The following is a 27,414-nucleotide window of genomic DNA, read 5'->3' as shown; positions in this document are numbered from 1 at the left end:
CCCGCCCGTGCAGGCGGGGCCGGGAGCTGTCCTCGCGCCCAGGTGCTGAAAGGGCACTCGCTTGCTGAGTGGCAGAGCCAGGAGATCACGGGTGGTAGCCGCTAGGCTGCAGGCCTCTGTCAGGTCGCCTTCTGGAGAAGGGAGTCTCAACACGTACCCCTCAGACTCCTTACAAACCTGGATACTCCCCTTTTTCCTGCGGGAGGGACGAGCCCATCCCACCTGAGCTTCCATAAAGGGTATAGTGAAGGCCCGCGGGGAGGTCCGGGTGTGGACAGAGGACATACTGGACAGGCCAGGAAGACGTGAACCAAGCTGTGCCTACTCTCGACACCTTAGGAAGACCAGGTGCAGATACCAGATGTTCTGGAATGGCGCTGGGAGGGAACCTAATTACTACTGGGACCAGAGTTTCCTTCCGCTCCCCTAGGGGCCTCGGGAAGTGCAGAGTACGGTCCTGGCTCGGCATCCCTCCTTCCTCCATCTGCACTTCCTCCTCCTCCCTCATCAGAGAATAAATCCCAGGCCCCTCCTTTCGCCCGTCCCCAGGATCTGACGTGGGCTTGACACCTTTCTCAGCTTCTCCCTCCCGCAGCTCCAGTGGCCAAGCTTCAGCTTCCCTGGTTCCGCAACCCTTTCCCTCTTCCTCTCCGAGATAAGCCCCGGTTGAACCTCATAAGGGCCCTCTGGATCCTCAAGCCCACCCTGGACACCCCCCCCCCCGGAAGCTGCCTTTCCCCTCCCACCTTCCCCGGCTATCTATCCATCCCGAAGGGCCCAAGCTCCCGAACAAGGGGATAACCTTCGGCCCTCTCGGCCCCACCCCCCGCAGCGGGAGCCGCGCCCCCCTTTGCCATAGATCGCAGAGCAGAGGATAAAGATTGAGCAAAAGGGGGCGGACTCCAAGCAACCTCTAGGCCAATTCTGCTTCTCCATCCCAAAGGAAGAAAAATTGCCTGCCTTTGCTGACCCTTAGCAGGAAAGCAGAATTAAAGGAAAAGATAAAAGGACGCGGAGGGAAAGTGACAGCGAGATTATTCAGAAGAGCCACAGAGGAGAGAAATTAGTGTGAGTCGCCATGGGGACTCCCAAGGCCCAGCACCCGCCGCCTTCCCAGCTGCTGCTCCTAATTCTGCTGAGCTGTGCCTGGATTGAGGGTAAGGACATGTGGGGGTGGACCCTGGGAAGGTTCTCGTGGGTCTTCTACCTTCTTTCTCTGAAGATATTGAGTCTTCCGAGCTTGTGGGGGAGGGGAGGGGCACAGTTGACTGGGAAGGAGCAAGCCAAGGCTCTCTGACTGTTACATAGAGCCCTTGAACTCCTAATTTTAAGGAGATAGAAAAATGAATAAGAAGAGCATTTAGTTGTATCTTAGGGGTTAAAATTCGGGAAGAAGAGCTGAGGGAAGTTGGGTGGATTTCTGCGGAGGCGGTAGAAGCAGGCAGGGTACCTGGGTGGGAGATGGAGGTACTGGGAGAGATGCCAGGCGCTGTACACACAAATGTTCTTGGACATATGGACAAAGGCAGATGAACACAATCAGGGATATTCAATCCCTGACTCTACTCTGATCCCCAACCAGAGTCTAGAGAAGGCAGCAGAGGCTGCAAAGACTGCAGAGACAGAGAGAGAGAGAGAGAGAGAGAGAGAGAGAGAGAGAGAGAGAGAGAGAGTCTGCAGAGGCAAAAACCCTGAGAAAGCTGGCACTGCGGAAGCGGTCTGGGAGATGCTGTCAGACTCTCCTCAGAGTTTTGGGATCAGGGGAGTATTTCACTGGGGAGGAATAGAAAGCAGTCCCAAAGCACACCCTGCTAGAGCTGTCCAGGGTTAGTACTAACTAAGGTTCTCACTGAAGGCCCAGAGACCAGGAGCTGGAACTCAATGAGGGAGAGGGCAGATTGGAGCCACTCCTCTGATCTTGGCTCTCAACCCAGCCTGGGACTCCCTGAGTGTCTGATAAGATGTACTCTGGGGAGAATCTCTCCAGATAGGGACAGGATGTAGAGGAATGGAGAGGTTCACAGGACTTCACCTCCTAGGTCTGCCCCTGAAGGAGGATGAGATGATGCCAGAGCCTGGAAGTGAGACTCCCACAGTGGCCTCTGAGGACCTGGCTGAGCTGCTCCATGGGGCTTTGCTGCGGAAGGGCCCAGAGATCGGCTTCTTGCCAGGTGAGGCCCACAATGTGGCATAGGAGTAGAGAGAGAGGCTATGTCTCTGAGAGCTGGAGTGCCTGGCTAGAGGGAAGGCAGGTTAGAGAGAGTTCTGTGGAAGAGACCCCCTAGGAAGCTGAGAAAGAGTCAAAGCTGGCCCTCGACAGAACCAGAGACAGGGACAAAATGAGGAACCGTCAAGAGGTCATGTATACAGAGAGAAAAATGCGAATTCAGACAACCAGAGTCACAAAAAAATGGCAAGACAGAGAGTGATATAAAACCAGATCTAGGTTTTATATCACTCTAGGATCATAAAACCAGAGAGCAATAAGAATGCTAAGCATAGAAAAGCTCCAGAGAGAGCTAAACAGAGGAGAGAGAGAGAAAGAGAGAGAGAGAGAGAGAGAAGGCAGGAGTGAGAGCCAGAACTGGGGGTGGGGAGAGGCTCAAGGGGGCTGTCAAGACAGCTGTGAAAAAGAAAAAGGGGGCTTTAGCTGCAAAATGTTGAGAGAATGTGGGGAGCCTGTGTGGGGAGCCTGTGTGGGTAGGGGAAATGGGGCCTGTACCCTTGGGGAGGCTTTGGGGTGTTTTATTCTAATCTGTTCCCCACCCCCATGGGCCAATTTGCTGCTCCTGTGTGCTGACTACCCTTAAACTATCTCAGGATCTGACCCAGACCCCACACTAGCCACCCCTCCAGCCGGCCAGACTCTTGCAGCACCTTCCCTGCCACGTGCCACTGAGCCAGGGACAGGGCCTCTGACGACAGCTGTCACCCCCAAGGGGGTCAGGGGGGCAGGCCCCACCGCGCCAGAGCTGCTGACCCCACCCCCTGGAACTACAGCCCCGCCCCCGCCTGGCCCCGCCTCCCCAGTCCCACCCCTCAGGCCCGAGGGAGGAGAGGAGGAGACCACCACCACCATCATCACCACAACAACTGTCACCACCACCGTCACCAGCCCAGGTGAGGCGATGGAAAGGGCATAGATGTTCCTGTGTGGGACTGGCTGAGGGAAAGCTGCTTGGATCATGTGGAAGGAGATTTAGGTACAGGTCAGAGAGGGGTAATGACACAGGCCAGCGTTAAGGTCCAAGGGCTGTTCTGTGGGCTTCCATGCATATTGTAGTTGGGGAAGGAAAGTCTCAGGTGAGGTAGAAAGGGTGCACCTGATAACGATGGTGAAGGGTGGTGGGGATACAGGCGAGCCCTGAAGATGCTCGGCGGGGAGGGCATCACACAGGACCCCTCAGACCCAGCCGCTTACATCTCTTTAGTTCTGTGCAATAACAACATCTCGGAGGGCGAAGGGTTTGTGGAGTCTCCGGACTTGGGGAGCACTGCCAGCCGCTCCGTGGAGCTCCTAGATTGCACCTACAGCATCCATGTCTACCCTGGTTATGGCATTGAGATTCAGGTACTTTTCTGTGGTGCCAATTGAGTGTGACTAAACCTGGCCTGGGGATTGGTGAACCTTTTTTCTGACTTAGATGATCTCAAAAGGCTTCTGCAACCTGGGTGGTTTACTGGAGGGTGGGGGCTTAGGCTGTCATGTAACCCCTCCTGCTGACATGCCCTGGCCTCCGTGTATGTGGCTTCTCTAGGTGCAGACACTCAACCTGTCTCAGGAGGAGGAACTTCTGGTGTTGGCCGGTGGGGGTTCTCCAGGCCTGGCCCCCAGACTCCTGGCCAATTCCTCCATGCTGGGAGAAGGACAAGTGCTGCGGAGCCCAACAAACCGGCTGCTCCTGCATTTCCAGAGTCCTCGAGTCCCAAGGGGCAATGGCTTCAGGATTCACTATCAGGGTGAGGAGTCTGAAGTGCCATTAGAGGGACAAGAGCCACCTAGGGTACAGAAGACATCTCAGGGTCCCTCTGACTCAGGGTTCTGAGAGAATCTTCCTCCTGCTTGGGACCCTCTGGGGGGCGGGACCCTCAGAAGACAACCATGCACATTTGCTCACCCATTCCTGGGTCTGTAAATGCAAGTAGCAAATTCACTTATTCCTCGCAGTGACTTTTTACTGAGTACCTACTTCATACCAGGCTCTGTGTTTGCCTTGGGAAAACAATGAACCAGCCCACTGTCAGTCTGTCTTTAAGGAGCTGAGGATCTGGGTGGAAACAGATAGTAACTGGAATGGTGATGTCCGTCAGGTAAGGCCTATGATGGAGGAGACTCAGGCCAGGGGAGCAAGAATCAGAGAGACCAGTGTTTCTCTAAGGAATATAGGAATGGCTTTGTGGAGGAGCTGGTGACTAAGAAGGGACCTACAGGATGAGCTGGCCAGGGGAAGGGTGGGAGGAAGAAAGGGAAAGAAGCAACTGGAATGGATAGGAAGAACGCATTCCGAGTCCCAGGGAGGAGAGAAAATGGAGCCCTTAGAAAGGTGGAAGGTAGGGTTGTCTGTATTGTGTGACCCAGGGCAGTTTATTTCACCTTTCTGTGTCTCGTGGCTCTGACTGAAAAGCAGAAGTTAGAATACTTACCGTGACTAGGCTGATCAGATGAGTTAGTACCTGTGGAGTATTTAAAACATGGTCTGAGCCGGGCGTGGTGGCGCACGCCTTTAATCCCAGCACTTGGGAGGCAGAGGCAGGCGGATTTCTGAGTTCGAGGCCAGCCTGGTCTACAAAGTGAGTTCCAGGACAGCCAGGGCTACACAGAGAAACCCTGTCTCGAAAAACCAAAAAAAAACAAAAAAAAAAAAACAAAAAAAAAACATGGTCTGGAGCACAGTAAAACCCTCAGTCAACATCAACATCAGTCAGTGCCCCCACAGCCAAACAGAGAAGGCAGGAAATGGAGAGTGATTGGAAAGAGCACCCTGGGAAGCAGGCAGACAGGGGCTCAGGGAGCTTTAATCTGCAGATTCCAGGCAGACAGCTGGAGCAGGGAAGTGACTCTTAGGTTTGCAGTTTTGGCAACTCCTTCTGACTTCCAGGTCAGTACAGGGAGTGTTTCATGCATCCACACGAGAATGAGCTACACATGTGATTGATGCTAGCCTGTGTGTGTGTGTGTGTGTGTGTGTGTGTGTGTGTGTGTGTGTTGGCTTCCCATAGTGCAAATGTATTTTGTAGCACACATACATGTGCATGAGCTAAGGGACTCAGCCAGTATCCTCATTCCAGACAATGCTGTCCTCTGCAAAATTATTTCATGTGCTCTTAGAGACAGGAGCCACTGTTCCTTGGCCCCATGTACTTCCCCCTTTTTCCCAGATACCATGTGTATCTTATTGCGGTTGCAGCATGTGTACCTTCCTCATGCCCTGAGGGTCGATTGTTTTAGGCAGAACCTCCTCCAGGCCTGTAGGAGAGACCAGGGAGCCAGGGCTTGTACTTGGTGCCAGGGACCTGGTTGTTGGATACACAAGCAGTCTTGCCTTGGGATGCTAGATATCAGATGGAAAAAAAAAAAAAAAAAAAAAAAAAGCTACCCACTGGCTCCTTTAAGCAGTCATTTCCCTAGGGCATCAAAACTAGGACTCCCGGGCTAAGTGGAACATGGAGGGGAGCAGGGCTGTTTCATAAAGGGGACTTCATTGCCTGCCTTGGTTTTCCTTATTTGCAGCTCCTGCAGGCATTCTTAGGACAGAGGCACTGTTAAAGCCCTCCTTAGTTCACTCTAACTGTGGTCTCATGTCTAGAGTGCCAGCACAAGTCTAGCAAATTTGCCATGTGCAAAGCCCCTCACTTCAGCCACTGCTTCTCATGCAGAGAGGGCTGAGTCAGCTTCCTCTCTCAGAGGAGGGAGAAGGTTTGAGGTTGCATGGCTTTCTCAGACACATGAAACTTTATTGAGTGGTTAGAAACCAGATAACCAAATCTGTGCCCCATGGTAATTCCTAAAATGAGGGTCGGGGTGTGTGTGTGTGTGTGTGTGTGTGTGTGTGTGTGTGTGTGACTGGCATGAGTCCCCTTGGGCAGGAAGTCTTTTGCATGCTTTGTTTTCTTTGTTTTGAGACAGGGTCTCAGGGTCTCGTGTAATCTAGACTGGCCTGGAACTCACTATGTAGCCAAGTATAGCCTTGAATTTATGATCCTCCTACCATTCCCAGGGCTTGGATTATAGGCCTGATTAATTCAGAGCTAGATATTCCTTACTGACTGAGTTACATCTCCAGTTCTCAATTTAATGTTTTTATTTAGATTTCAGGCCCATCCCCTTACTGGTATGAATTATTGAAATTAGTGAGAGACACCCCTTTGCAGTGTGAGATCAACCAGTTCAGGCATTGTTTCAGTCTCATAGTGATAACAGATAATAGATAATGTGAAGAGAACATGACATATATAGAGTTGAACATGGGTGAGACCTTATGGGGACGGAGAAAGTCCAGAAGGCTTCCTGGAAGGCATGGTCCTTAACTTACTCTTTCAAAGGTCAGAAACAGACTAGGAAGTCTTGCATATAGAGGTCCAGAAATGGGCAAAGATACGGAGATGTCTGTCTGTGATGGTGTATGCGGGTAATTCTAGCTCTTTGGGTGCTGAAGCAGGAGGTACAAGAGTTCAAAGCTAACCTGGACTATAGTAAGATCTTGTCTCAGAAAAAAATTGAAGGGTAGCTAGGTGTCAATGGTGCATGCCTTTAATCCTTGTACTTAGGAGGCAGAGGCAGGTGGTTTCTGTGAGTTCAAGATCAACCTGGTCTACATAGAGAGTTCTAGGATAGCCTACATAGTCAGCTCTCGTCTCACAAACAAAACAAAAATCACAAGGGCTAGGGGTATGTTTCATGGGGGAGCATTTTTCTAATATGTACAATGTCCTGGATTTAATTCCATCACCAGAGGGGAAAAGAAAAGGAAAAGATCGTGCGATAGGAAGGAGTCACAGACTGGTTGTGGAGCCTCAGGAGATGAGTACCAACTTAAGGATTTGCTGGGCCTGGCTGGGAAGGGGATAGAATATCAATCTGAAGCATCCAGATTCGGCTCTGCTGGTCACAGAGGGCTGGCATTTACCCAACCTGCTGTATTTTAGATAGTTGTTTTTATGTCTGCTAGTCTTGGGCTGGTGACTCGAGAAAGAAAAGGAATGGGTTTGTTTTGTTTCTGTCTGTTCTCACAGCTAGATAAATACTTGGTGAGTTTTGAAATGTGGAAGGGATAGATTTCTGACAGTCACCAAAAGTTCCAGAGTCAGGAAAGACAAAGTTTTCTACTGACTAAAACTGGCCTGTACCCCCTACAAGACACAGCCTTGGAAACTGAGCAATGGCAGTGAGATTTTCTAGAAGCTGAGGCAGGAGGATTGAGAAATTAAGGCCAACCTGGGCCACATAACAAAACCTTGTTTCAAAATCAAATTCCACCTTACCCACTCCCCATGCCAAATAATTTCAAGAGGCTCTGAGAAGGAATGTAAGCGATGTAACTGTGCAGTGTGTAGAGGGGCAGCGGCATCAGGGGATGGTTATCAGAGAACAGCATGACTGGAGTGTGGATGAACAGGTCACTGTTGCTAGGGAAAAGCCCTAATTTGAGGTAAAAAGAAGTCAGTGCAAAAAAAAAAAAAAAAAAGAAAGAAAGAAAAAAAAAAGGGGTTGGGGATTTAGCTCAGTGGTAGAGCGCTTGCCTAGCAAGTGCAAGGCCCTGGATTCGGTCCTCAGCTCTGGGGAAAAAAAAAAAAAAAAAAAAAAGAAGTCAGTGCAAAAAGGAAGGCTGCACAGTTGTCAGTGCAAGAGATAGACATATCAGCTTCCCAAGGAGAGCAGAGCTCTCCATTTCCACCAAGGGATCCTCCAGGGGTGCTGAATAGTAAGACCTTAGTCAACATTCCTAAAGCAGTTTCTTGTGTCTGGCCTGGCTGAAAGCTGTATGCACCTCCATACAAGAAAGTTTGGGAAAGAAAATGCTGCAAAGCATGCCACAAGCCGGAGCCTCAGCACCCACCTCTAGAAAGTGGGTCACATTCTTCCTCCGCCTGCCTTTAAAACCATAAACTGAGTCTGAAGTTGAACCATCTCTGCAGATGCCATTTGTTGTTAGTGCTGGTAGAAATCAGGGTACTCAACTGATTTACCTGGGGTGAATAATAAGACTGGACTCTAAAATAACTTTTATCTATAAATGGCCAAAGCAGTTAAAATGGCAAAGACCAGAGATGAGCACCACACCGTTGATGTTGCCTTTTCATGAGGCAGCGAACCAACATAAGGAGTAGCTTTTCTTCCATGTGCACTCCAGCATGGAGCCCATTTGTTCCCTGGGAGTTGGGGATGGAGGGATTTGCAGAAACACCAAGAAGTGGGTATGAGAACTCACCAGGGGGACAACAGCCCCTCTTCCTCTTTTTTGACCTATCCAGCATACCTTCTGAGCTGCGGCTTCCCACCCCGGCCAGCCCACGGGGATGTGAGCGTGACAGACTTGCATCCTGGGGGCACTGCCACCTTCCACTGTGACTCAGGATACCAGCTGCAGGGTGAGGAGACCCTCATTTGCCTCAATGGTACCCGGCCAGCCTGGACTGGTGAACCCCCTAGCTGTACAGGTGAGTCTCTCATTGCAGGACTTCTATCCTAGCTGGGGGTTGGGGGGCAAGCTGGGAAATTGCCATCTTTGGGGAGAATCCATCTTGAAGGCTTTAGTTGCAGAGCCCCTGTCCCAGGGTCTCCCCTAGAGGTCTCTACCATGATGGTTTCCACCCTTAGAGAACCTCCAATCTTGTCTGGGCTTCATCTTGGGATGCCCCATTTGGTGTATACAATCCTGTTACCACTTGTAGATACCTGTTCTTTGGAAAACGCTCCACTTCAATGAGCTGTGTTTGGGGTTCCTAGCAGGTAGCTCTTAGTCCTAAGATCTTCATTCTGCAACTTATCCACCAAGCTTAAAATGCTTACATTCGGGGCTGGTGAGATGGCTCAGTGGGTAAGAGCACCCGACTGCACTTCCGAAGGTACAGAGTTCAAATCCCAGCAACCACATGGTGGCTCACAACCATCCTTAACAAGATCTGGTGCCCTCTTCTGGAGTGTCTGAAGACAGCTACAGTGTACTTACATATAATAAATAAATAAATCTTAAAAAAAAAAAAATGCTTACATTCTAGGGATTCCTACCTTCAAAGCTTCTCATCTGAGAGTTTCAGTTTTGAGGCTCCTTAACTCCAGGTACCTACCTCTCCAGAGGCTTCATTTTAGCAGATCGATGCATAGGCTTCTATTTCAAGCTAGGCAGCAGCCTAGGGAAAGTCTTGTCTCTCTGCTAAATGCATGGGGCAGAGGTCATCCCTGGCCTAGATTAGGCCTGAGAAAGGGCTGAAGCCTTCCTGTTCTCTCTCTGCCCACAGCATCTTGTGGTGGCACCATCCACAATGCCACACTGGGTCGCATTGTATCCCCTGAGCCTGGGGGAGCTGCAGGGCCCAACCTCACCTGCCGCTGGGTCATTGAAGCGGCTGAGGGACGCCGGCTACACCTACACTTTGAGAGAGTCTCACTGGATGAGGACAATGACCGGTGAGAATCTTGGCTTTGGGTCAGAGGTCCCCACCTTGGGAAAGCTGAGAGGCTTCAGGGAGGAGTCAGATACTATGGGTGTGGTGTCAAACTGAGTTTTGTCCTAATCGTCTCAGAGAGTGCAGCTGTGCAAACCTTAGATGCCTCAGTGTGCCTGGAAGCATCTCATTTCTCACTAGTGGGACAGAGCATCCTTCCAAATGCTTACTTAATAAAAGCATTAAGATATGTAAAGTAGTAGGGTGGTACCTAGGACGTGATAAGCACTATAAAAGTATGTGCTGTCATTTTTCCATTCTTCTTTGTTGCTTTGTAGTGTGCTCTCAGGCTGAGCATCCAGTCTTTCTGTGCCTCTGTATCCTCACCTATAAAATAAGGGGTTAATAATAGTGTCTGACTCAAGAGTCCTTGTGAAGATCAAACAAGATCAAATATGTTGGGGCTTAAAAGAATGCATGGTATGGGTTAGTATTTGATAATAGCAGCTGTCAAGATAAGCCAGGAGAGCAGGCAGGGAGGCAGCTTCCCGGGGGGGGGGGGGAATGCACTTGTCACCCTTCTGTCCATCCCAGGCTGATGGTGCGCTCAGGGGGAAGCCCCCTGTCCCCTGTGATTTACGACTCTGACATGGATGATGTCCCTGAACGCGGTCTCATCAGTGATGCCCAGTCCCTCTACGTAGAACTGCTTTCAGAGACACCAGCCAACCCCCTGCTGCTCAGCCTCAGATTTGAAGGTAATAGCCTCACTTCCTTCCTGACCACACCCAGGTCCACAGCATTTCCTCTTTCTCACAGGAGGAATAGTCACAGGCACAAACTCTCTCCATGCACTTCTTTGTGGTTGGTCTCTGATATCTGACAGGGACATCTTTTTATTCCAAGTAGTCATTTCAGATATGGCCAGATCCATACAACCAAGTGGACAGTTATCTGTCTCTTAGTTTTTACTGTGCAGTGGCTTCATTGGCATGGAGGCTTTCCCTGTGTAGTGCACCTAACTATGCTCTTACAGACTATCACCTTACTTAATGCCATCAGGAAAGAAAATGAAATGAAAATGAGAAAGGAAATGCTCGTGAGAGTCCAGGCAACAATTCCAGAAATGGTTCCCATTGACTTGATTAAATTCAGTTAAGCTAGACAATATTATGATTGGCAAGTCTGAGAGGTATGGTTGTCTCTGGTGGGCCCCAACCAACCTCATGGACTAGAAGTAAGGAACGCATGTTCCATCTAGTGAGGCTAGGGGAGCCGGTACCAGAAGGAAGAAGGATGCTGGACAGGTCCAAAGAAATCAGCAGTCATGGCAGTGAGGTGTGACCTTTAGAATGGAGCGAAACGAGATGACCTGAGAGAGGAAGGTGGAAGTCAGCTCAGGGAAAAGGGAAAACAGTACACTTGCGTGGCCACTCAACTTACAGAGAACCAAATTGGCCAAAAGGTACATCGCTAGAGCATTTTTTCTGCCTACCTGATTGTATCTTATACAAAACAGCATGACTGAGCATTTGTAAAACCAGTCGAAGAGACAATGGAGGAGCTGGGCAATGTAGTAGTGGCGCACGCCTTTACTCCTAGCACCCAGGAAGCAAAGGCAGTGGGCAATGTAGTAGTGGCGCACGCCTTTACTCCTAGCACCCAGGAAGCAGAGGCAGTGGGCAATGTAGTAGTGGCGCACGCCTTTACTCCTAGCACCCAGGAAGCAGAGGCAGTGGGCAATGTAGTAGTGGCGCACGCCTTTACTCCTAGCACCCAGGAAGCAGAGGCAGTGGGCAATGTAGTAGTGGCGCACGCCTTTACTCCTAGCACCCAGGAAGCAGAGGCAGTGGGCAATGTAGTAGTGGCGCACGCCTTTACTCCTAGCACCCAGGAAGCAGAGGCAGGCGGATCTCTGAGTTCAGGGCAAGCCTGGTCTACAGAGCAAGTTCCAGGACTGCCAGGACTGCACAGAGAAACCCTGTCTCAAGAACAAAGAAAGAGGCAATGGAGGGAAATGCTCAGATTAGTCAGGCATAGTTTTAGATAGCTCACAGATAGCTGGGATCGGCCCTGGGGCCTGGGAGACGGGTGGGATTTACACAGGATGCCTTGCTAGTTTAAGTAATACAAAATACAGCAGTGAATCTGCAGAAATCCAGAAATGTGGGTTCTGAAGGTGCCAAAGAGCTGTCTGTGTTTCAGTGAGAATCCTTACCTGCATCACTGGTGGCTCTGTGCTGCTCTGGAGATGAGATGCTCATTTGGCTGATCTGGTCCTCCGTGAAAGTTGAGCAGCTTCTGCACTAGCTGCAGTTTTGGATCCCAGCACCAGTGTGGATGGTCAGGATCCAACTGTTATTTCTGAGGCTAGAACACACCCACGCAAGCCAGCTTTCCAGACACACCCCTCCCAGGCCCCATGTCTGTGGAGGAGAACTCATCGCCCAGGACTCTAGCTCTGCCTCTGCAGTTGTCCCCTAGCTGACCCCAGGCAGATGGCTTTTTGTCTGAAGATGTCCTTGTCTATAGAATAGTGGTTAGTACTATGGTGCTAACTCTAAATGGTGGTTGGCGCAGGTGCATGGTCCCGGCAGCCACTTGGAAGGCTGAGGAAAGAAGATCTCAAATTCAAGGTCAGCCTGAAGGATATAGTGAGACCCCCGTCTCTAGATACCAAAACAGACAAGCAGACAGACAGCCTGTGAGGGGCCTAGCAATACCCAAATTCATTGTAAATCCTCAACATGAGTCCCTGAGAGCTGTCTAATGCTTCATGTTTGTGCCTAACTCATTTCTAGCCTTTGAGGAGGACCGCTGCTTCCCCCCGTTCCTGGCTCACGGCAACGTGACCACTACAGATCCTGAGTTCCGCCCAGGGGCACTGGCCACCTTCTCATGCCTCCCAGGATATGCTCTGGAGCCACCAGGGCCCCCCAATGCTATCGAATGTGTGGATCCCACCGAACCCCACTGGAATGACACAGAGCCAGCCTGCAAGGGTAAGCCCTCATGTTCCACAGAGCCCTTCAGCCTAAAGAAGCTGGGACCCCAGGAAGGCATTGTGCACGAACATGGAAACATTTAAACCCAGAGCCTGGGTAGAGCTCTGCCCCTTCTGAGGCTGCTTTCTTGGGGGAGTAATTTCTGGACTTGTTATGAATTCAGGCTTAGACCCAAAAGGCTTCTAAAGCTAGAACTAGATTTGGGCTGAGTGTGGATCAGGTGGTGAGTAAGCTGGAAAGTGGGTGGGGTTAGCTGAGTGCAGGGCTAGAGAAGCAACCATAATAAAACCTGGATATGGCAAAATCAAGGTAGCCTTGAGCACACTGCCAAGGACAATGAGGACTGGTGAATGGAGAACACATGCCCACATGGGTTCTGAACCTGATACCTCTTCCCTAGCCATGTGTGGAGGAGAGCTGTCTGAGCCAGCTGGTGTGGTACTCTCTCCCGACTGGCCCCAGAGTTATAGCCCTGGCCAAGACTGCGTGTGGGGCCTGCACGTCCAGGAAGAGAAGCGCATCTTGCTCCAAGTTGAAATGTATGTTTGGGTCATGGTAGCCTGTGTGATGGATGTGGGCTCTATTTGGTGTTTGAGAGGGCACTAGCCTGCATTCTGAGCCCAACTGGCTCTTCTGAGCTCACACAGAATTCCTTGGGTACATGGTGTTCTGAAAGAGGACATTAAGAAGGTACAGAACAGAGGTGGGAGACCTGGGTTCAAGTCACTTGGAGAATAAGGTCAAGTACAGGGGTAGCCTAGACCCCCACTTCAAGGGCTGCTGGAGGTCTGGAGGGTTCTGTTCTCAAATGCTCTACCACTGAACTAATAATACGTGTGTGTGTGTGTGTGTGTGTGTGTGTGTGTGCGTGTGTGTCTAACATGGCAAAGGGACCCGGCTCCAGTTTGGTGCCTCATTGCTAGTACAAAGTCAGTAGGTGCAAGGCAGTAAGCGCATTTGGAATATTGGTCACGTGAGTGGAGAAAAGGAGAGTGGGCAGCGACCCAAAGCAGATCAACAGGCAGAATCCAGCATTTGAGTGTGGAAGGGCTGTGGTCTGTTATTGATCAAACTGGATTTGGGCAGGTTGTGGGGTTGGAAGACAGCCTGGAGAGTGGATGAAGCTAGTAGTGTACAGGGTTGAAGATTAGGAAGCAGGAGTAGGAAGTAGCCAACCCACCTCTGGGAACCTGGCGAGAACCCTAGACTGGTTAAAACTGAGAGGGGGATTCAGGGCGGATCTAGTTAAGATTGAGCAAGTTGGGCGGAACGGGATGAGATGGGTTAGTTGTACTTGGCCTAACTGTCTGATTCCCCTCACTGCAGCTTGAATGTTCGCGAAGGGGATATGCTAACACTGTTCGACGGGGACGGTCCGAGCGCTCGAGTCCTGGCCCAGCTGCGAGGACCTCAGCCGCGCCGCCGCCTCCTCTCCTCTGGACCTGATCTCACTCTGCAGTTTCAGGCACCCCCTGGTCCCCCAAATCCGGGCCTAGGCCAGGGTTTCGTGTTACATTTCAAAGGTAAGGAAGGCGAGGAGGTGTGGATGGCCAGGGGTCTGGCAGGGAAGGGTACCATCGCGAGGTCCTCTGAAGCTGGAAGGGTATTCCATCTTCACTGCAGAGGTCCCGAGAAACGATACGTGCCCGGAGCTACCACCACCTGAGTGGGGCTGGAGGACAGCATCCCACGGGGACCTTATCCGGGGCACAGTGCTCACCTATCAATGCGAGCCTGGCTACGAACTGCTGGGATCAGACATCCTCACTTGCCAATGGGACCTGTCCTGGAGCGCGGCGCCACCTGCCTGCCAAAAGAGTGAGTAGGGCCCCACCTCTAAACTTCTGCTTGGGTTCTGGCTCCGCCCTCTCCTGTCCCTCTTGGATTACTTCTTTTTGCTCTGAGTCCTGCCTGAGTCTTCAGCCCCAATCCCTATGACCTTTAAGTCCCATACAGTGTCTTGAAACACACGCACATGCCTTTAGCGCAAGCTGCTTTCTTTCCTTTCATCCTGTGTTCCACCGGCTTTTTTTTTTTTTTTTTAACTGATTCCACCCCTGCCAGGTTTGAGTCCCTCCCCTATAAAGTTCCATCAAATTGCAGCTGGGCTCTGCCCCATTAACTCTTAATTCTCTTCTGAGCCTCAACCGAACTCTCAGTTCCCCAAAAGCTGACTCTGTGGGAAGTCCCTGTAGAATCAAGGCTATCAGTGGACTTGGTTTGTTTGAATGCACTCACTGAAGCCCATTTCTGGGTTATGGTTATAGGACAGGTTTCTGGCTCTTTCCTACCCTGATGGGTCTCAAAACCCGGAAGAACGAGAGATACATGAGCAACTAGGCATGTTACACAGTAGTAACGTGGAATGACTGCGATACAGTACTGGGGTACCTCTGAGTTTCGGCTCTCTGGCCAATGGAGTAGGAGCAGGGTGATGTGTGGAGCAGGGGTAGCATCTCACACAGTGCCTGGTGCAGCTCTGTAGCCTGCAGCTAGCACTGTAGCAAGATTGTGGCTCCCTTCACTGGAGTGGGGGGGGCGGACGGATGGGCACACATTTGCTTCAGAGGTGGTGAGGCTTACAGGAGTGTGGAGGCTCTGTTCACTTTTTAAAAAAGGCTGGGCATAGTGGCACACACCAGTAACCCTAGCACTTGGGGAGCTGAGGCAGAAAGATGAGTTCAAAGCTAACCATGTCTGAAAAGCCCAAGGACCCGAGGGTGGGGGTGAAGGAGATGAAACAAGAATTTCTTTTAAGTTTAAGGCCAGCCAGGGCTAATTAGTAAGACCTACCTCAAACAAACAACAAATCAAAAACCAAATAAAGTAAAACAAACAGCAGAAAGAAGTAGTATCTTGTCTCTTTAAATTTAGGGAAATTAGCTAGGTGGTGCTAGTGCATGCCTTTAGTCCAAGCAGAAGGATCTCTGAGTTCAAGGACAGCCTTATCTACAGAGTGAGTTCCAGGACAGCCATGATGACACAGAGAAATCCTGTCTTGAAAAAGCAAAAATAAACTGAGCAGTGGTGGCGCACACCTTTAATCCCAGCACTTGGGAGGCAGAGGCAGGTGGATTTCTGAGTTCAAGGTCAGCCTGATCTACAGCCAGAGAAACCCTGTCTTGAAAAGAAAAGAGAAGAAAAGAAAAAGAAAGAGAAAAAATAAAATAAAATTGGGGAAACTGATACAAAGATTGATTTTAGTTCTCCCCCACCCCTTACTATTTTTTCCAGACAGGCTTTCTCTGTGTAGCCCTGGCAGTCCTAGAACTTATTCTGTAGATCAGGCTGGCCTTGAACTCAGAAATCTGACTGCCTCTCCCTCTCAAATGCTGGGATTAAAGGTGTGTGCCACCATGACCCATTCCACTGTAGTTCTTACAAATAGCTCCAAGGGAGCTGGAGAGATGGCTTAGCAGTTGAGAGCACTGACTGTTCCTACAAGGTCCTGAGTTCAGATCCCAGCAACCACATGGTGGCTCACAACCAGCCATAAAGATGCCCTCTTCTGGTGTGTCTGAAGACAGCTACCGTATACTCATATACATAAAATAAATAAAACTTTAAAAAAGTAGCCCTAAGGGAAGTTGCCATGGTGGAGTGACTAGGCTGGAGTTTCAGAAAGCCAGATTTGGGCTGGACACAAGAAAGACTATGTGGCCGGCACAACGCCTCTTCCCTGGGAAGATTCACAGAACAGAGATCCTGAGTAAGCTAAGCAGTCAGGTTGCCTAGCCAAGACTGGCCTTGAAGAATTGCCCGGGCTACCCCTGAGTCGGCTGCTGAGTTGAGACTCAAGTGCCAGAATCTCTCCAGTGCCTCCATGGCCCTGGTCCTGGCTAAGTGCCAAGCCCTGGGCCACAAGAGAAATGGCAGTAACATTGATTAAGTATCTATTGGGGTGTCTAGCACAGGTTTATATGAATCAAAGGCCATGTGGTGGAGAGTTAGCTCAGATGCCACAAGAAGCATCAAGACTTGATTGAACCAGATCTCCTGAACGGACATGAAAGCCAGGTGTTGTGGTACACATGTCTGTAACTTGAAGTGGTGGGGACATGGAGGGTCCCTGGAGCTCACTGGCAGCTCAGCTAGATAGGAGAGCTCCAGATTCAGTCAGAGGCTCTGCTTCAGGACATAAGGTGATAGACAAGGACACTCAACCTCAGACCTGGGCATGCACATATATGAACACATATATGTGATCTACAGTCACAATGGCCGTGATTATGACCCTCTGTTACAGTAGCTCTGGAAATAAAGTGTAGGCTGTATATGCAAGCAAAGTTGGCACCATGCAAACGCAAGAGCCACCCTGTCTTGAGACACTAGCTTCTGTCCATAAGAATGATCTGCCAAGCCGGGCAGTGGTGGTGCATACCTTTAATTCCGGCACTTGGGAGGCAGAGATGCAGGCAGATTTTGAGTTCAAGGCCAGCCTGGTATACAGAGTGAGTTCCAGGACAGCCAAGGCTACACAGAGAAACCCTGTCTCAAAAAAAAAAAAAAAAATTGGGAGGCAGAGGCAGGCGGATTTCTGAGTTCGAGGCCAGCCTGGTCTACAGAGTGAGTTCCAGGACAGCCAGGGCTATACAGAGAAACCCTGTCTCGAAAAACCAAAAAAAAAAAAAAAAAAAAAAAAAAAAAGAATGATCTGCCATGCCAGGGACAGTACCAGGCTTTCATTAATGTGCTCTGATATAATGATTAAATATTTTTAATTTTACCTGAATACAGGAGCCAGGTTTGCCCCTACTTATTCTGTTTTCAGAAGAAATATAAAACACACTGTTTTTTTTCCCCAGCCACAGAGTCTCATTATCTATCCCAGGGTGTCCTGTTCTGGAACTTGCTACATAGCCCAAGCTGGTTTTGAGCTTGTATTCCTCCCTTAGTCCCAAAGTGCATTGATTGCACCATCAGAGTCAAACCCATTGACCCTGAAGTGTTTCTGACTCACAATCTCTATCCTTCTAAGGGATTTTGAGAAGACAACAGGGGCTGTTTTGTGGAGATGGCAGAAGCTCAGGCCTCTGTGAGCCCTGTTTCCAGGCAATCTGCTAAGACCCTGGAAACCTCTAACCTGTCTCTCCTGTCCCAGTCATGACTTGTGCTGACCCTGGCGAGATCACCAATGGCCATCGGACCGCCTCAGATGCTGGTTTCCCTGTGGGCTCCCACGTCCAGTATCGCTGTCTGCCAGGGTACAGCCTGGAAGGAGCAGCTGTGCTCACCTGTTACAGCCGGGACACAGGCACACCCAAGTGGAGTGATCGGGTCCCCAAATGCGCCTGTAAGTTTGGGGACACCCCAGGAAGGGAGGACCGGGGAACCCAGACTGGGCCTGCTCAGTCTCTAAGTGGGCACGTGGCTTGGTGTGCTCCCTGCAGTAAAGTACGAGCCGTGCCTGAACCCCGGTGTCCCTGAGAATGGTTACCAGACTCTGTACAAGCATCACTACCAAGCGGGCGAGTCACTGCGCTTCTTCTGCTACGAGGGCTTTGAGCTCATCGGCGAGGTCACCATCACATGTGTACCCGGTCACCCCTCCCAGTGGACCAGCCAGCCCCCACTCTGCAAAGGTGCCTGGGCAGACAGGGCAGGAGGGGCATAGCGGTATACGGGGAGTGACAGGGCTAGAAAAGTTGGGTAGAGAATTTGAGAACAATGGCTGACCCTGCTGAGTGCCTGTCCTGTGGGCTCTTACCCTTATAGGCATGGCTGGAAAACCTGGGGAGATCTGAGGTCACACAATTATCAAGGAATGTAGTGAGGGCCTTGGTTTAGAGGCCCCCTGCTCTCTCTACAAAGGGAGAGTTTTGCTCTCAGTGAGAAATTCTGAAGCTGCCTGGCTCAGACTGTCCAGGAACCTTGAAGCTTTAGTGGTCTGAAGGGAGAGGACAGGCCTTGACCCATCATTCCCCACGGCCTCCACACACTCAGGGAAAGACGAGTTTAGATTGAACAGAGGGCAGAGAACCAGGCTGTGCAGCCCAGCCTCACCCCACCGGGCTCTGGCCCTCTCCTCAGTCTCCTTCCCTCCCTGGCTCAGACCCCGTCCCCCTCCCCCTCCTCTCCCTGCAGTGGCCTATGAAGAGCTCCTGGACAACCGAAAACTGGAAGGTCAGTGAGGGTGCAGGTGGAGACCAGGCCTGGCCAGGTTGGGAGGGCAAGATCAAGGCTGGGGGCAGGAGGCCAGGCCCCGGAGGGGTGAAGCCAAGGGTTCAGGCCCCAGGGCAGGAGGCTGGGAGAGCCCAGGAATGGGAATGGCCTTCATTCATTTGCTATCTTCCTCCCTCCCCAGTGACCCAGACTACAGACCCATCACGGCAGCTGGAGGGTGGGAATCTCGCTTTGGCCATCCTGTTGCCCCTGGGCTTGGTCATTGTCCTTGGCATTGGCGTTTACATATACTACACTAAGTAAGTGCCCTACTCTTGACTGCTGGCCAGAGCAGGTGGCTTACCTGGCGTGGGAGTAGGTACGGGAGTTCAAAGACGCACACATGATAAGACCATTCTCCCCTACCTTTCCCAGGCTACAAGGAAAATCCCTCTTTGGCTTCTCGGGTTCTCACTCCTACAGTCCCATTACCGTGGAGTCAGACTTCAGCAACCCACTGTATGAAGCTGGGGTGAGTCTCTCCCCTCCCCTTGGTATGTCCCATCTCTCAGTTTACCCTCAGACCTTCATAATCATCTCCCAGAGTCCCTGTGATCTTTTTGGGGGGTGGGGGATTTCAAACTCGGTTGCCCACAAAAGCCATGACAATAACAAAGCAAGCTCTGTGTAAACAATAGGGAATAATAGGGACTGTAGCAACCTGGGGAACCAGAGCCTGTCTACAGGACCCAGCTCCAGATCTTCCAATTGTCCAAGACATTTCAGAAATTCATATTTTTGTCATCTTTTTGTTGTTGTTTTTGTTTTGTTGGGTTTTTTTTTTGTTTGTTTGTTTGTTTGGTTTTTTTTTTTTTTGAGACAGGGTTTCTCTGTATAGCCCTGACTGTCCTGGAACTCACTCTGTAGACCAGGCTGGCCTTGAACTCAGAAATCCACCTGCCTCTGCCTCCCCAGTGCTGGGATTTTAGGCGTGCGCCACCACGCCCGGCTCTTTGTTATCTTAAGATACTCTAGTATAGGGGCTGGAGAGATGACTCAGTGGTTAAGAGCACTGACTGCTCTTCCAGAGGTCCTGAGTTCAATGCCCTTTTCTGGAGTGTCTGAAGATATCCAGCATATATATATCCAGGAAGCTTGCTTGCTTTGTTTTTTGTTGTTTGTTTGTTTGTTTGTTTTTGAGACAAGGTCTCACTATGTATTGTTTTGTTTGTTTGTTTGTTTGTTTGTGTGTTTGAGACAGGGTTTCTCTGTGTAGCCCTGCTGCCCTGGTACTCACTCTGTAGACCAGGCTGGCCTGGGACTCTCAGAGATCCGCCTGCCTCTGCCTCCTGCATGTTGGGGTTTAAACACCTGTTTGAGAATCTTTACTAAAAAACAATTACTAAAAAGCAATTTGTAAAAATTTTAAAATTGTTTTATGTGTATGGGTATTTGCCTGACTGTATGTCAGTAAACCATCTGCCCTCAGATGCCAGATGGGGGCATCAGATCCCCTGGAACAGGAGTTAGAGATGGTTGTGAGCCGCCTTGTGAGTGAATGCTGGGAATGTAACTGAAGTCCTCTGGAAAAGCAGCCAGGACTGCTAAGCTCTGTGCAGATCCTCTATGTTAATTTAAATACAAAGGTCTTGCTGGACGTGGTAGCTCACAATTTTAATTCCAGCACTTCAGAGGCAGAGGCAAAAGCAGAGACAGGAAGATCTCTAAGTTTGAGGCCAGCCTGGTCTACCTAGGGAGTTCCAGGACAGACAGGGCTACATAGAGACACCCTGTCCCAAAATAATATGAAGGTCTTTTTGAGAGTGTGCGTGGTACTAGAGACTGAACTTAGTGCCTTATGTAAAGTCAAACAACAATTTCAATGCCTCGTTCTCTTTTGTATTTTGAGACAAGAGTCTCTCTATAGCTCTGGCAGGTCTGGAACTCTATATAAACCAGGCTGACCTCAAATTCACAGACCCACCTGCCTCTGCCTCCAAGTGCCGGGATTAGAGGTGTGTGTATAATCATGCCTGGCTCTCTAGTCCTCTTTAAGACAAAATTTAAATTTTCTAGTCTAGCCTTGAGCTACTCTTATACTCCAGACCAGCTTTGAATTGTGAGCTTCCTGCCTCTACCTCCCTGGTAGTTGGGATTACAGGTTGGCACCACCAGACTTAGGACTGATGTGTCTTCCCTCTTCTTGTGGATGCCTCTTCACCCCCAACTGACTCCAGTTTATCTCCTCGTTCTGTCCTCAGGACACGAGGGAGTATGAAGTTTCCATCTGAGCCTCAAGTCTACAAGTCTGCAGGACCCAGGACCTCCCGTTCTCTCCTCATTCTGGGCAGTGAGGAACATAGGACCTGGTCTCTGGCTCCCCTCCCCCCTGCTGTGTAAATAGTCTCCCCATCCCATGAGGGGGCTTTGATGGCCCTGGAGACCCTACAGTAAATAAACCAGCATCGTGCCGCCCAAAGCCGCCTCTTCTTAGTTGCCAAACAAGGGGTCTTCCACCCCCCATTCTCTTGAGTTCTGGACCCAGGGAAGGGAACTCAGCCCCTTGCAACTCTTGGGGCTCCTCCAGGCCAGGGCCTTACACAAGAACTGTCCCCCAGCTCTGCTATCCCCATGGCCATGAAGGCTCCCTACCTCCAGATGCCTGACTGCTGCTGGGCCTTGGAGGGTGAGAAGGATGAAGGGAGAGGTGGGGCCGAACCCATCCCTTCCCTGTGTCTCCCTGCCCACTCTCTCCACCTTTATTTGCTTCTGAGTTCTTGTTTTTGAGCAATAAACAGAAAGTCACCACTTGTAACTGAGCTGGTGAGTCTGGAAAAATGGGTCTCAAAGTGTTGGGGCCGGTGGTGGGGAGCCCTCTGGAGAGTGGGTTTGGAGCAATGGAAGCTCTTTGGAGGGAAATGGAAATCCAATTTGGGACAGTGTCCCAGGTTGTTGGTCTGGAGTCCAAAAGTCTGTACCCAGTATGATGGTGCATACCTTTAGTCCTAGCTTTTGGGAGGTAAAGTCAGGCAAATTTTGAGGGCAGCCTGGTCCTACACAGCGAGTTCCAGAACATCAAGGACTACAGAGTGACCCTTGAGGCTCCACCCCTGTAGAGGGCTAGCTGGCACAGCCAACCTCTCCACAAGTTCTTGTTAGGTTCCCCCAGCTAGAAGAGCCAAACCCTTTCACAGACCCAGGGAGCACTGAGCCTTCCATTCGTCTCATGAGCAGTTTCCCTTTTGAAAATGTTTGCAAACATTTGCGCATTGTGTCCTTTCTCCTGCTGATTCTCTGTGGCTTATTTATCACCTTAGTGCTCTAGCCCAGGAAGCAGGGTTCCACTCCGTAGCTTTGGCTGTCCCGGAACTTGCTCTGTAGACCACACACACCACTTGCCTTGAACTCATGGAGATCTGCCTGCCTCTGTCTCTCAAGAGGTGGGATTAAAGGTGTGCATCAGCATGCTATTCTCCAGACTGGCCTGGAATTTGAAATCCTGCCCAGTCTCTCAAGTGCTGAGAATATAGGTGTATGCCACCATGCCTAGCTTCCTGCCATGTCAATCATACTGCTGTTACATGTCTACCAAGAATGCCCCTCCCCCATAATATTTGATCTATATTATAAGCAGATCAGAGCCTCCTTTTGGAGCTGAGAATTGAACGCAGGATGTCATGTATAAGTAGGTTGTGTGGTTTATAATCCCGCCCACTGTCTAGCCTATTTGACTAGTTTTTTTAAATCAAATGAGCTGAATTTTACTAACTTGAAATCATGTTCTCCACCTGCATGTCTACAGGATGTTTGAAACGATGCTTAAATATTTAAAAAGGGGTGAATTTCAGGGAGACTCGTTCAAAATGGCCTTGATTACAGCTTAAGTAAATTTGTATTGAATACTTTTGTTTTTGAGATGGGTCCAGGTTGGTCTTGAACCCCAGATCCTCCAGCAGGAGCCTGTTGAGTGGGTAGGATTCTATGTGGTTCATTGTAGGTTTTTTTTTTTTTTTTTTTTTTTTTAGCCTTCTGTTTTTGAGACAGGACGTCACTGTGTAGTCCACACTGGCTTGATGCTATGAATTGGAAGCAATCTTCCTGCCTCTGCCTACTGAGTGCTGAGATTATTCAGAATTAAGAGGGATAACCCACCTTCCGTTGGTTTTTTAATCCTTGTAAGGAACTTGGGAACCTGGGATAATTTCTTACAGTTTTGAGGTTGTTTGTTTGTTTTTGGGTTTTTTTTTTTTTTTTTTTTTTTTTTTTTTGGTTTTTCGAGACAGGGTTTCTCTGTGTAGCCCTGGCTGTCCTGGCACTCACTCTGTAGACCAGGCTGGCCTCGAACTCCGAAATCCGCCTGCCTCTGCCTCCCGAGTGCTGGGATTAAAGGCGTGCGCCACCACGCCCGGCTTGTTTGGGTTTTTTGAGACAGGGTTTCTCTGTGTAGCTCTAGCTGTCCTAGAACTCATTCTATAGACCAGGTTGACCTCGAACTCACAGAGATCTACCTGCTTCTGCCTCCCTAGTGCTGAGATTAAAGGTGTGTGCGCCACCACTGCCGGGCTGCTCAGTGTTCAGTTAAGGAAAGTAAGGCTGAAAGGTGAATGGACTTCCTCAGAGGAACAAAGGAGGAGCCACAGGCCACAAATACAAACCCCTCAGGGCTTCCCGCATCACCTCTGTCAGGCCACAAATACAAACCCCTCAGGGCTTCCCGCATCACCTCTGTCTGGTAACAAGTCAACACGCTCTCTTAACCATGCCACCCCACAAGCTCAGAGGGAGAAGCAGAGGCCCAGGGTCCTCAGAACCCAAGGCAAAGGCTCTCCTGACCATCAAGAGTGGCCTCCTGGATGCAAGGGCTAGTTAAAAGGTACCAGGCAGTGGGTTTGGCTCTAGCAGGTGTCCGACAACTGGATTTTAGAGAGATCCTGACATGCACTGTCTCCCTCTAGAAGAAAGGCACCCCCTCCAGGAGCTCCTCCAGAGCACTGCCACCGTCTCGGGAAGGGACACTGCCACCGTCTCGGGGAAGAGAGGATCCTGGTTCTTTATTGAAACATTTTCTTCTCAGTAGCGTTTGCCCATGGAGGGTGGAGGGCCCCGCAACAGTTCCAGAAGATTTTCTTGGTTTCAAAGGTGGCATTGCTTATGACCAGGCATTCCTCCCAAGATGAGAGGCGTAGCCAGTTGCAAAAGAGGGGCTTTGAGGTTTTCACTGAGGGACATAGTGGGGGAAGGCAAGAAGCTGAGAGAGCAGTATTAGGGAGGGCCAAGCTCATCCTCCAGTTGTCAGGCTGTTGGGGAGTGGTCCCTGGAAGAAAAGAAGAGCTGGTGACTCTCTACACTTAGGGCTCCTGTCATTTCCTTGCGTCTTTCGCCTGGCCATCCAAGCCACACACCACCCTTGAGCATAGACCCCATGCTCCACCTATCCACATAACCCATTTTTCCAGGCACACAGCCACCTACACCCTCCTTTCCCAGCGTTCAACTCTGTCCACCTCATCACCCACTCGTTACTCATCCATCTCCCCTCCCAATCATCTCTCACTTGAGAGCTGGGGCTTTACTTTGCTCAGAGCTGCACTCCAGGACAGTGCCGGCATACAGCAAGTGATTAGCACATGCTGAGCTAACATACCCACTCATCATTAACCCATCTGCCAACTACTCCTTCAGTTCACTCACCCCTTCCTATCTAATGTTTGTTTGCTTTTTATTTTAAATATTTATTTACTTGACTACCTATAGGGTAGTATATAGATAGCTCTAGCTGACCTAAAACTCCCTCTGTAAACCAGGCTGGCCTGGAACTCACAGAGGTCAACCTGTCTCTACCTCCTGAAGCTGAAATTAAAGGCATGTGCTGCCACATCACACTTTTCGTATATTTTAAAATTTATGTGTATTGGTGTTTTGCCTACATATAGGTCTGTGTACCACTTGTGTGCCTGGGGCCTGTGGAGACCAGAAGAGGGTATCAGATGCCCCTGGAACTGGAGTTATGGATTGACCATTGTGAGCCATTACCTGTGGGTGCTAGGAATGGAATCTGGGTCCTCAGGAAAACCAACAAATGCTCTAAACTGCTGAGCCATATCTCTCCAGCCTCTCTTATTATGTATGTATACTTTCTAAATTTCTGTTGAGACAGGGCTTCTCTGTGTAGCCTTGGCTGTCCTGGAACTCACTCTCTAGATCAAGCTGACCTCGAACTTGCACACCCAGCTCTGTCTCCAGAATGCTGAGCTTAAAGGCATATGCCACCATGCCTGGCAGGTCCTAGAGCATACCAGGTACTCACAACCTCCCCAACTAACATACCTCTGTACCTTGGCCCATACAATCCCTACCGCTTAGAATACTTAGAGCTGTTTCCCTAGAAAATTTTTTCTTTAGGTGTTTCCTTCTTCAGGAAGCTCTGTGATGCCTTTCCTTCCTAGCCCAGATGAGAATGGGGTAAAAATAGTCTTATTGTTTTCTCTTCTTAGGTAGGCACCATTCCATATTGTGTTGTCACTGACCATTAATTTGTCCTGGTCTCATTCTAAACTGAATTCTGCTGGACATGGTGGTGAGCACCTTTAATCCTAGTACTGGGGAGGCAGAGGCAGGTTTATCTTTGTGATGTCAAGGCCAGGCTGGTCTACATGGCAAATTCCAGGGCAACCATGCTACATAGGGAGACACTACCTCAAACAAACAAACAAACAAACACACACACACAACCCCCCTGAATTCTTATAGGGCTGAGTCTCTACCGTGCATTCTGTCCCCCCAAACATCTAACTCCTAACACATGGAACGGCACACAGGGGAAGCTGGAAATGTTGGAATTGAATAACCTCATACAAACCTTTTCACGAGGAGAAGGCAGAAGGTGTGCCTTGGTTCGGGTTCGATTTTTGTCAGAGCTGGAGATGACAGAAGACAACAGAATAGGCTGAGAATCAGGAAGTGGAGCATCAGGAGGGAATAGAATAGAACTTCATGGTTGAAAACTCCCCCTACCCTGCTGGGATGCTGTCAACCCTTGCTCTCTCCCCACAGGCTCCTCTGTCCTGGGAGAAGGACAGAGCCTCACTCACCGGGTGTCAGTGCCTCGGGTCTTAGTGAAGAACACTGGAATTAGAGGCCCCAGTTAAAGGAACAACTTTCCCCATGGTTAGAAAAGTTGTGGCTAGAGCAGGTAGGGACAAGGGGGTTCCTGGCTAGTGACAATGAGTGAGTTGGAAGTTAAGGGGCACTGTGCCTAGGATGGGCAAGGAGGCAGGAAAACATTGGCAGATTCCTGCGGAGAGCAGCTATGGTTGGAAGGGAGTCAGGGACTGGTCTCTAGATGAAGAAGGAGAGCGTTCACCATGTCTAGATATCTGAGTCCCTTGGTCTTTTGTGTTCTTTTCCTTATTGGGCAGAGGACTCAAACGGGAGCGAGCAATAAACAGTGCTTCGTCTGTAAGTTCTGTGCTGATTCGGGTCAGGAATTCTTCAGAGCAGGATAATGAGACTTTCTGAAAAGGAAGTTAGAATTCAGTCTGCAAATTCCCATTGGTCTGGTGTCTTCCAGGCTGCAGGCTCTGGCTTGGGAATCTGGTATTAGAAGGCCCTAGACCCGGAAAGCAGTCTGTGGGGCCTTAAGGTTAAGGCTCAAGGCTAAGGCTCAAGGCTCATGGCTCAGACAGGGCTCCCTGCCTGGCTCTTCCCATCTCCTTCACTTTTCCATTGTTGTTTACCTGCCCTCCACCTAAGGAGGCGGCAGCTTGAGATGACCTGATGTCCTTTTTGTCCCCACTCCTGGCAGATGTGGATGCCATCCCCCTGGAAACGAAGTTTGTGTTAGACTGAGAAACCAGCCCACACCCCCTCAAGATTCCGCCTCACGCCACTCCCCGGGCCCAGATTTATTTAGTCCATAACTATAGCTCAAACATCCTACTGTCTCAGTTCTGTCCTTGAAAAAATTGGTTGTTTTGCCTACTAAGTTGAAGGGAGGGGCTCTCAGAACAACTCCCTTCCCTATTCCCTCCAGAGCCCTTCTTCCTCCTTTTCTGCCAAGGCACTTCCTTAGGCAAGATAGCCAACATGCAGTCCCCGACCCGGCTAATTGGTTGAAATCTTAGGGTTCGGCAGGAGGGGGGACGGAAAGTTCTAAGGGGACCCTATGATGGGCCTCAGGGGATTGGGAGTCAGGGAAAGAAGGTTGGGAAGAGGGAGAGCCAGGGAAGCGCTGCTCCGAATTGCTATAAAGACCTAAATGTTTACGGAAGTTCTATGGTTCCGTTGCTAGGAGACTAGAGGTTCTAGAACTAAGGACAATGTCCTAGCGTGCCATACTGGCTCTGCTGATTCCTTCTTGGAGGCGGTGACCCCAGAGTTATATCAAGGCATTTAGGAGATGGAAAGGCGTTAAGGTGGAACCTGGGCTCTAATCCTCCCACCACCAGGGCGGCGCTAGAAGCAAGCGGCAGGCACGCCCGGAGCCTCTCTAGCCACCTCTTCCCAGCCTGGGTCCGGGAGAGCGACGAGGATCGCAAGCGTCGCGGGCGGGGAAGCGATGTGGGCTGTACTAAGTCACCCAATCTCTCGGGGAGGCGCAGACTCGGGACGGAGGAATCTCTACGCCTTATCTTTGCCTCCAGGAGTTTACGCCCTCTGTGAAATGCAAAATGCAGATTCCCTCTCAGGTCTCTTCTGCTGC

At 50.2% G+C, this 27,414-nt stretch overlaps 2 protein-coding genes across 12 annotated transcripts; one reads left to right on the top strand and one right to left on the bottom strand.

Moving 5' to 3' along the window:
• The first annotated feature begins 22 nt into the window (after positions 1-22).
• On the top strand, positions 23-21,530 carry Sez6l2 (seizure related 6 homolog like 2). 3 transcript variants are annotated; one of them, XM_021166035.3, is made up of 19 exons: positions 23-348; positions 944-1,157; positions 2,040-2,171; positions 2,821-3,120; positions 3,432-3,571; positions 3,759-3,960; positions 8,473-8,658; positions 9,460-9,628; positions 10,201-10,364; positions 12,408-12,608; positions 13,012-13,150; positions 13,938-14,134; positions 14,235-14,429; positions 17,713-17,904; positions 18,002-18,193; positions 18,696-18,734; positions 18,916-19,033; positions 19,149-19,245; positions 20,975-21,530. In XM_021166035.3, the coding sequence occupies exons 2-19, from the start codon at positions 1,079-1,081 to the stop codon at positions 21,002-21,004; spliced, it is 2,772 nt and encodes a 923-aa protein (XP_021021694.1). In that variant the 5' UTR covers positions 23-348; positions 944-1,078; the 3' UTR covers positions 21,005-21,530. The 3 variants fall into 3 exon arrangements, with proteins under 3 accessions (XP_021021694.1, XP_029335455.1, XP_021021693.1); XM_021166034.2 differs by lacking the exon at positions 23-348 and having other exon boundaries at positions 610-1,157; XM_029479595.2 differs by lacking the exons at positions 23-348; positions 18,696-18,734 and having other exon boundaries at positions 609-1,157.
• A 2,214-nt stretch (positions 21,531-23,744) lies between these two features.
• LOC110298651 (putative protein T-ENOL) lies at positions 23,745-27,225 on the bottom strand. 9 transcript variants are annotated; one of them, XM_021168014.3, is made up of 6 exons: positions 27,135-27,225; positions 26,450-26,534; positions 26,077-26,227; positions 25,805-25,838; positions 25,573-25,630; positions 23,745-24,027 (listed from the first exon to the last, which is right to left on the bottom strand). In XM_021168014.3, exons 2-6 carry the CDS (start codon positions 26,528-26,530, stop codon positions 23,992-23,994), a joined length of 360 nt encoding a protein of 119 aa, XP_021023673.1. In that variant the 5' UTR covers positions 26,531-26,534; positions 27,135-27,225; the 3' UTR covers positions 23,745-23,991. The 9 variants fall into 9 exon arrangements, 8 of the variants coding, with proteins under 8 accessions (XP_021023673.1, XP_085697437.1, XP_029335963.1 ...); XM_085841311.1 differs by lacking the exon at positions 27,135-27,225 and adding an exon at positions 27,051-27,071; XM_029480103.2 differs by lacking the exon at positions 27,135-27,225 and adding an exon at positions 26,967-26,985.
• Between the last annotated feature and the right edge of the window lie 189 nt (positions 27,226-27,414).

This window comes from Mus caroli, unplaced genomic scaffold, assembly GCF_978045245.1.
Source record: "Mus caroli unplaced genomic scaffold, Mus_caroli_1 scaffold_8, whole genome shotgun sequence".
NCBI classification, from domain to species: domain Eukaryota; kingdom Metazoa; phylum Chordata; class Mammalia; order Rodentia; family Muridae; genus Mus; species Mus caroli.
The sequence above is the reverse complement of the archived record's forward strand: the minus strand, read 5'-3'. Positions and strand labels throughout refer to the sequence as shown.

Coding starts and splice junctions, on each gene's coding strand:
- Sez6l2 (XM_021166035.3), top strand. CDS start 1,079: ATGGGGACTCCCAAGGCCCAGCACCCGCCGCCTTCCCAGCTGCTGCTC. Junction 2,172..2,820: donor AGAGATCGGCTTCTTGCCAG/GTGAGGCCCACA, acceptor AAACTATCTCAG/GATCTGACCCAGACCCCACA. Junction 19,034..19,148: donor GTTTACATATACTACACTAA/GTAAGTGCCCTA, acceptor TACCTTTCCCAG/GCTACAAGGAAAATCCCTCT.
- LOC110298651 (XM_029480098.2), bottom strand. CDS start 26,800: ATGTTGGCTATCTTGCCTAAGGAAGTGCCTTGGCAGAAAAGGAGGAAG. Junction 25,839..26,076: donor GACTCAGATATCTAGACATG/GTGAACGCTCTC, acceptor CTCTAATTCCAG/TGTTCTTCACTAAGACCCGA. Junction 25,631..25,804: donor ACCCGAGGCACTGACACCCG/GTGAGTGAGGCT, acceptor TGTCATCTCCAG/CTCTGACAAAAATCGAACCC.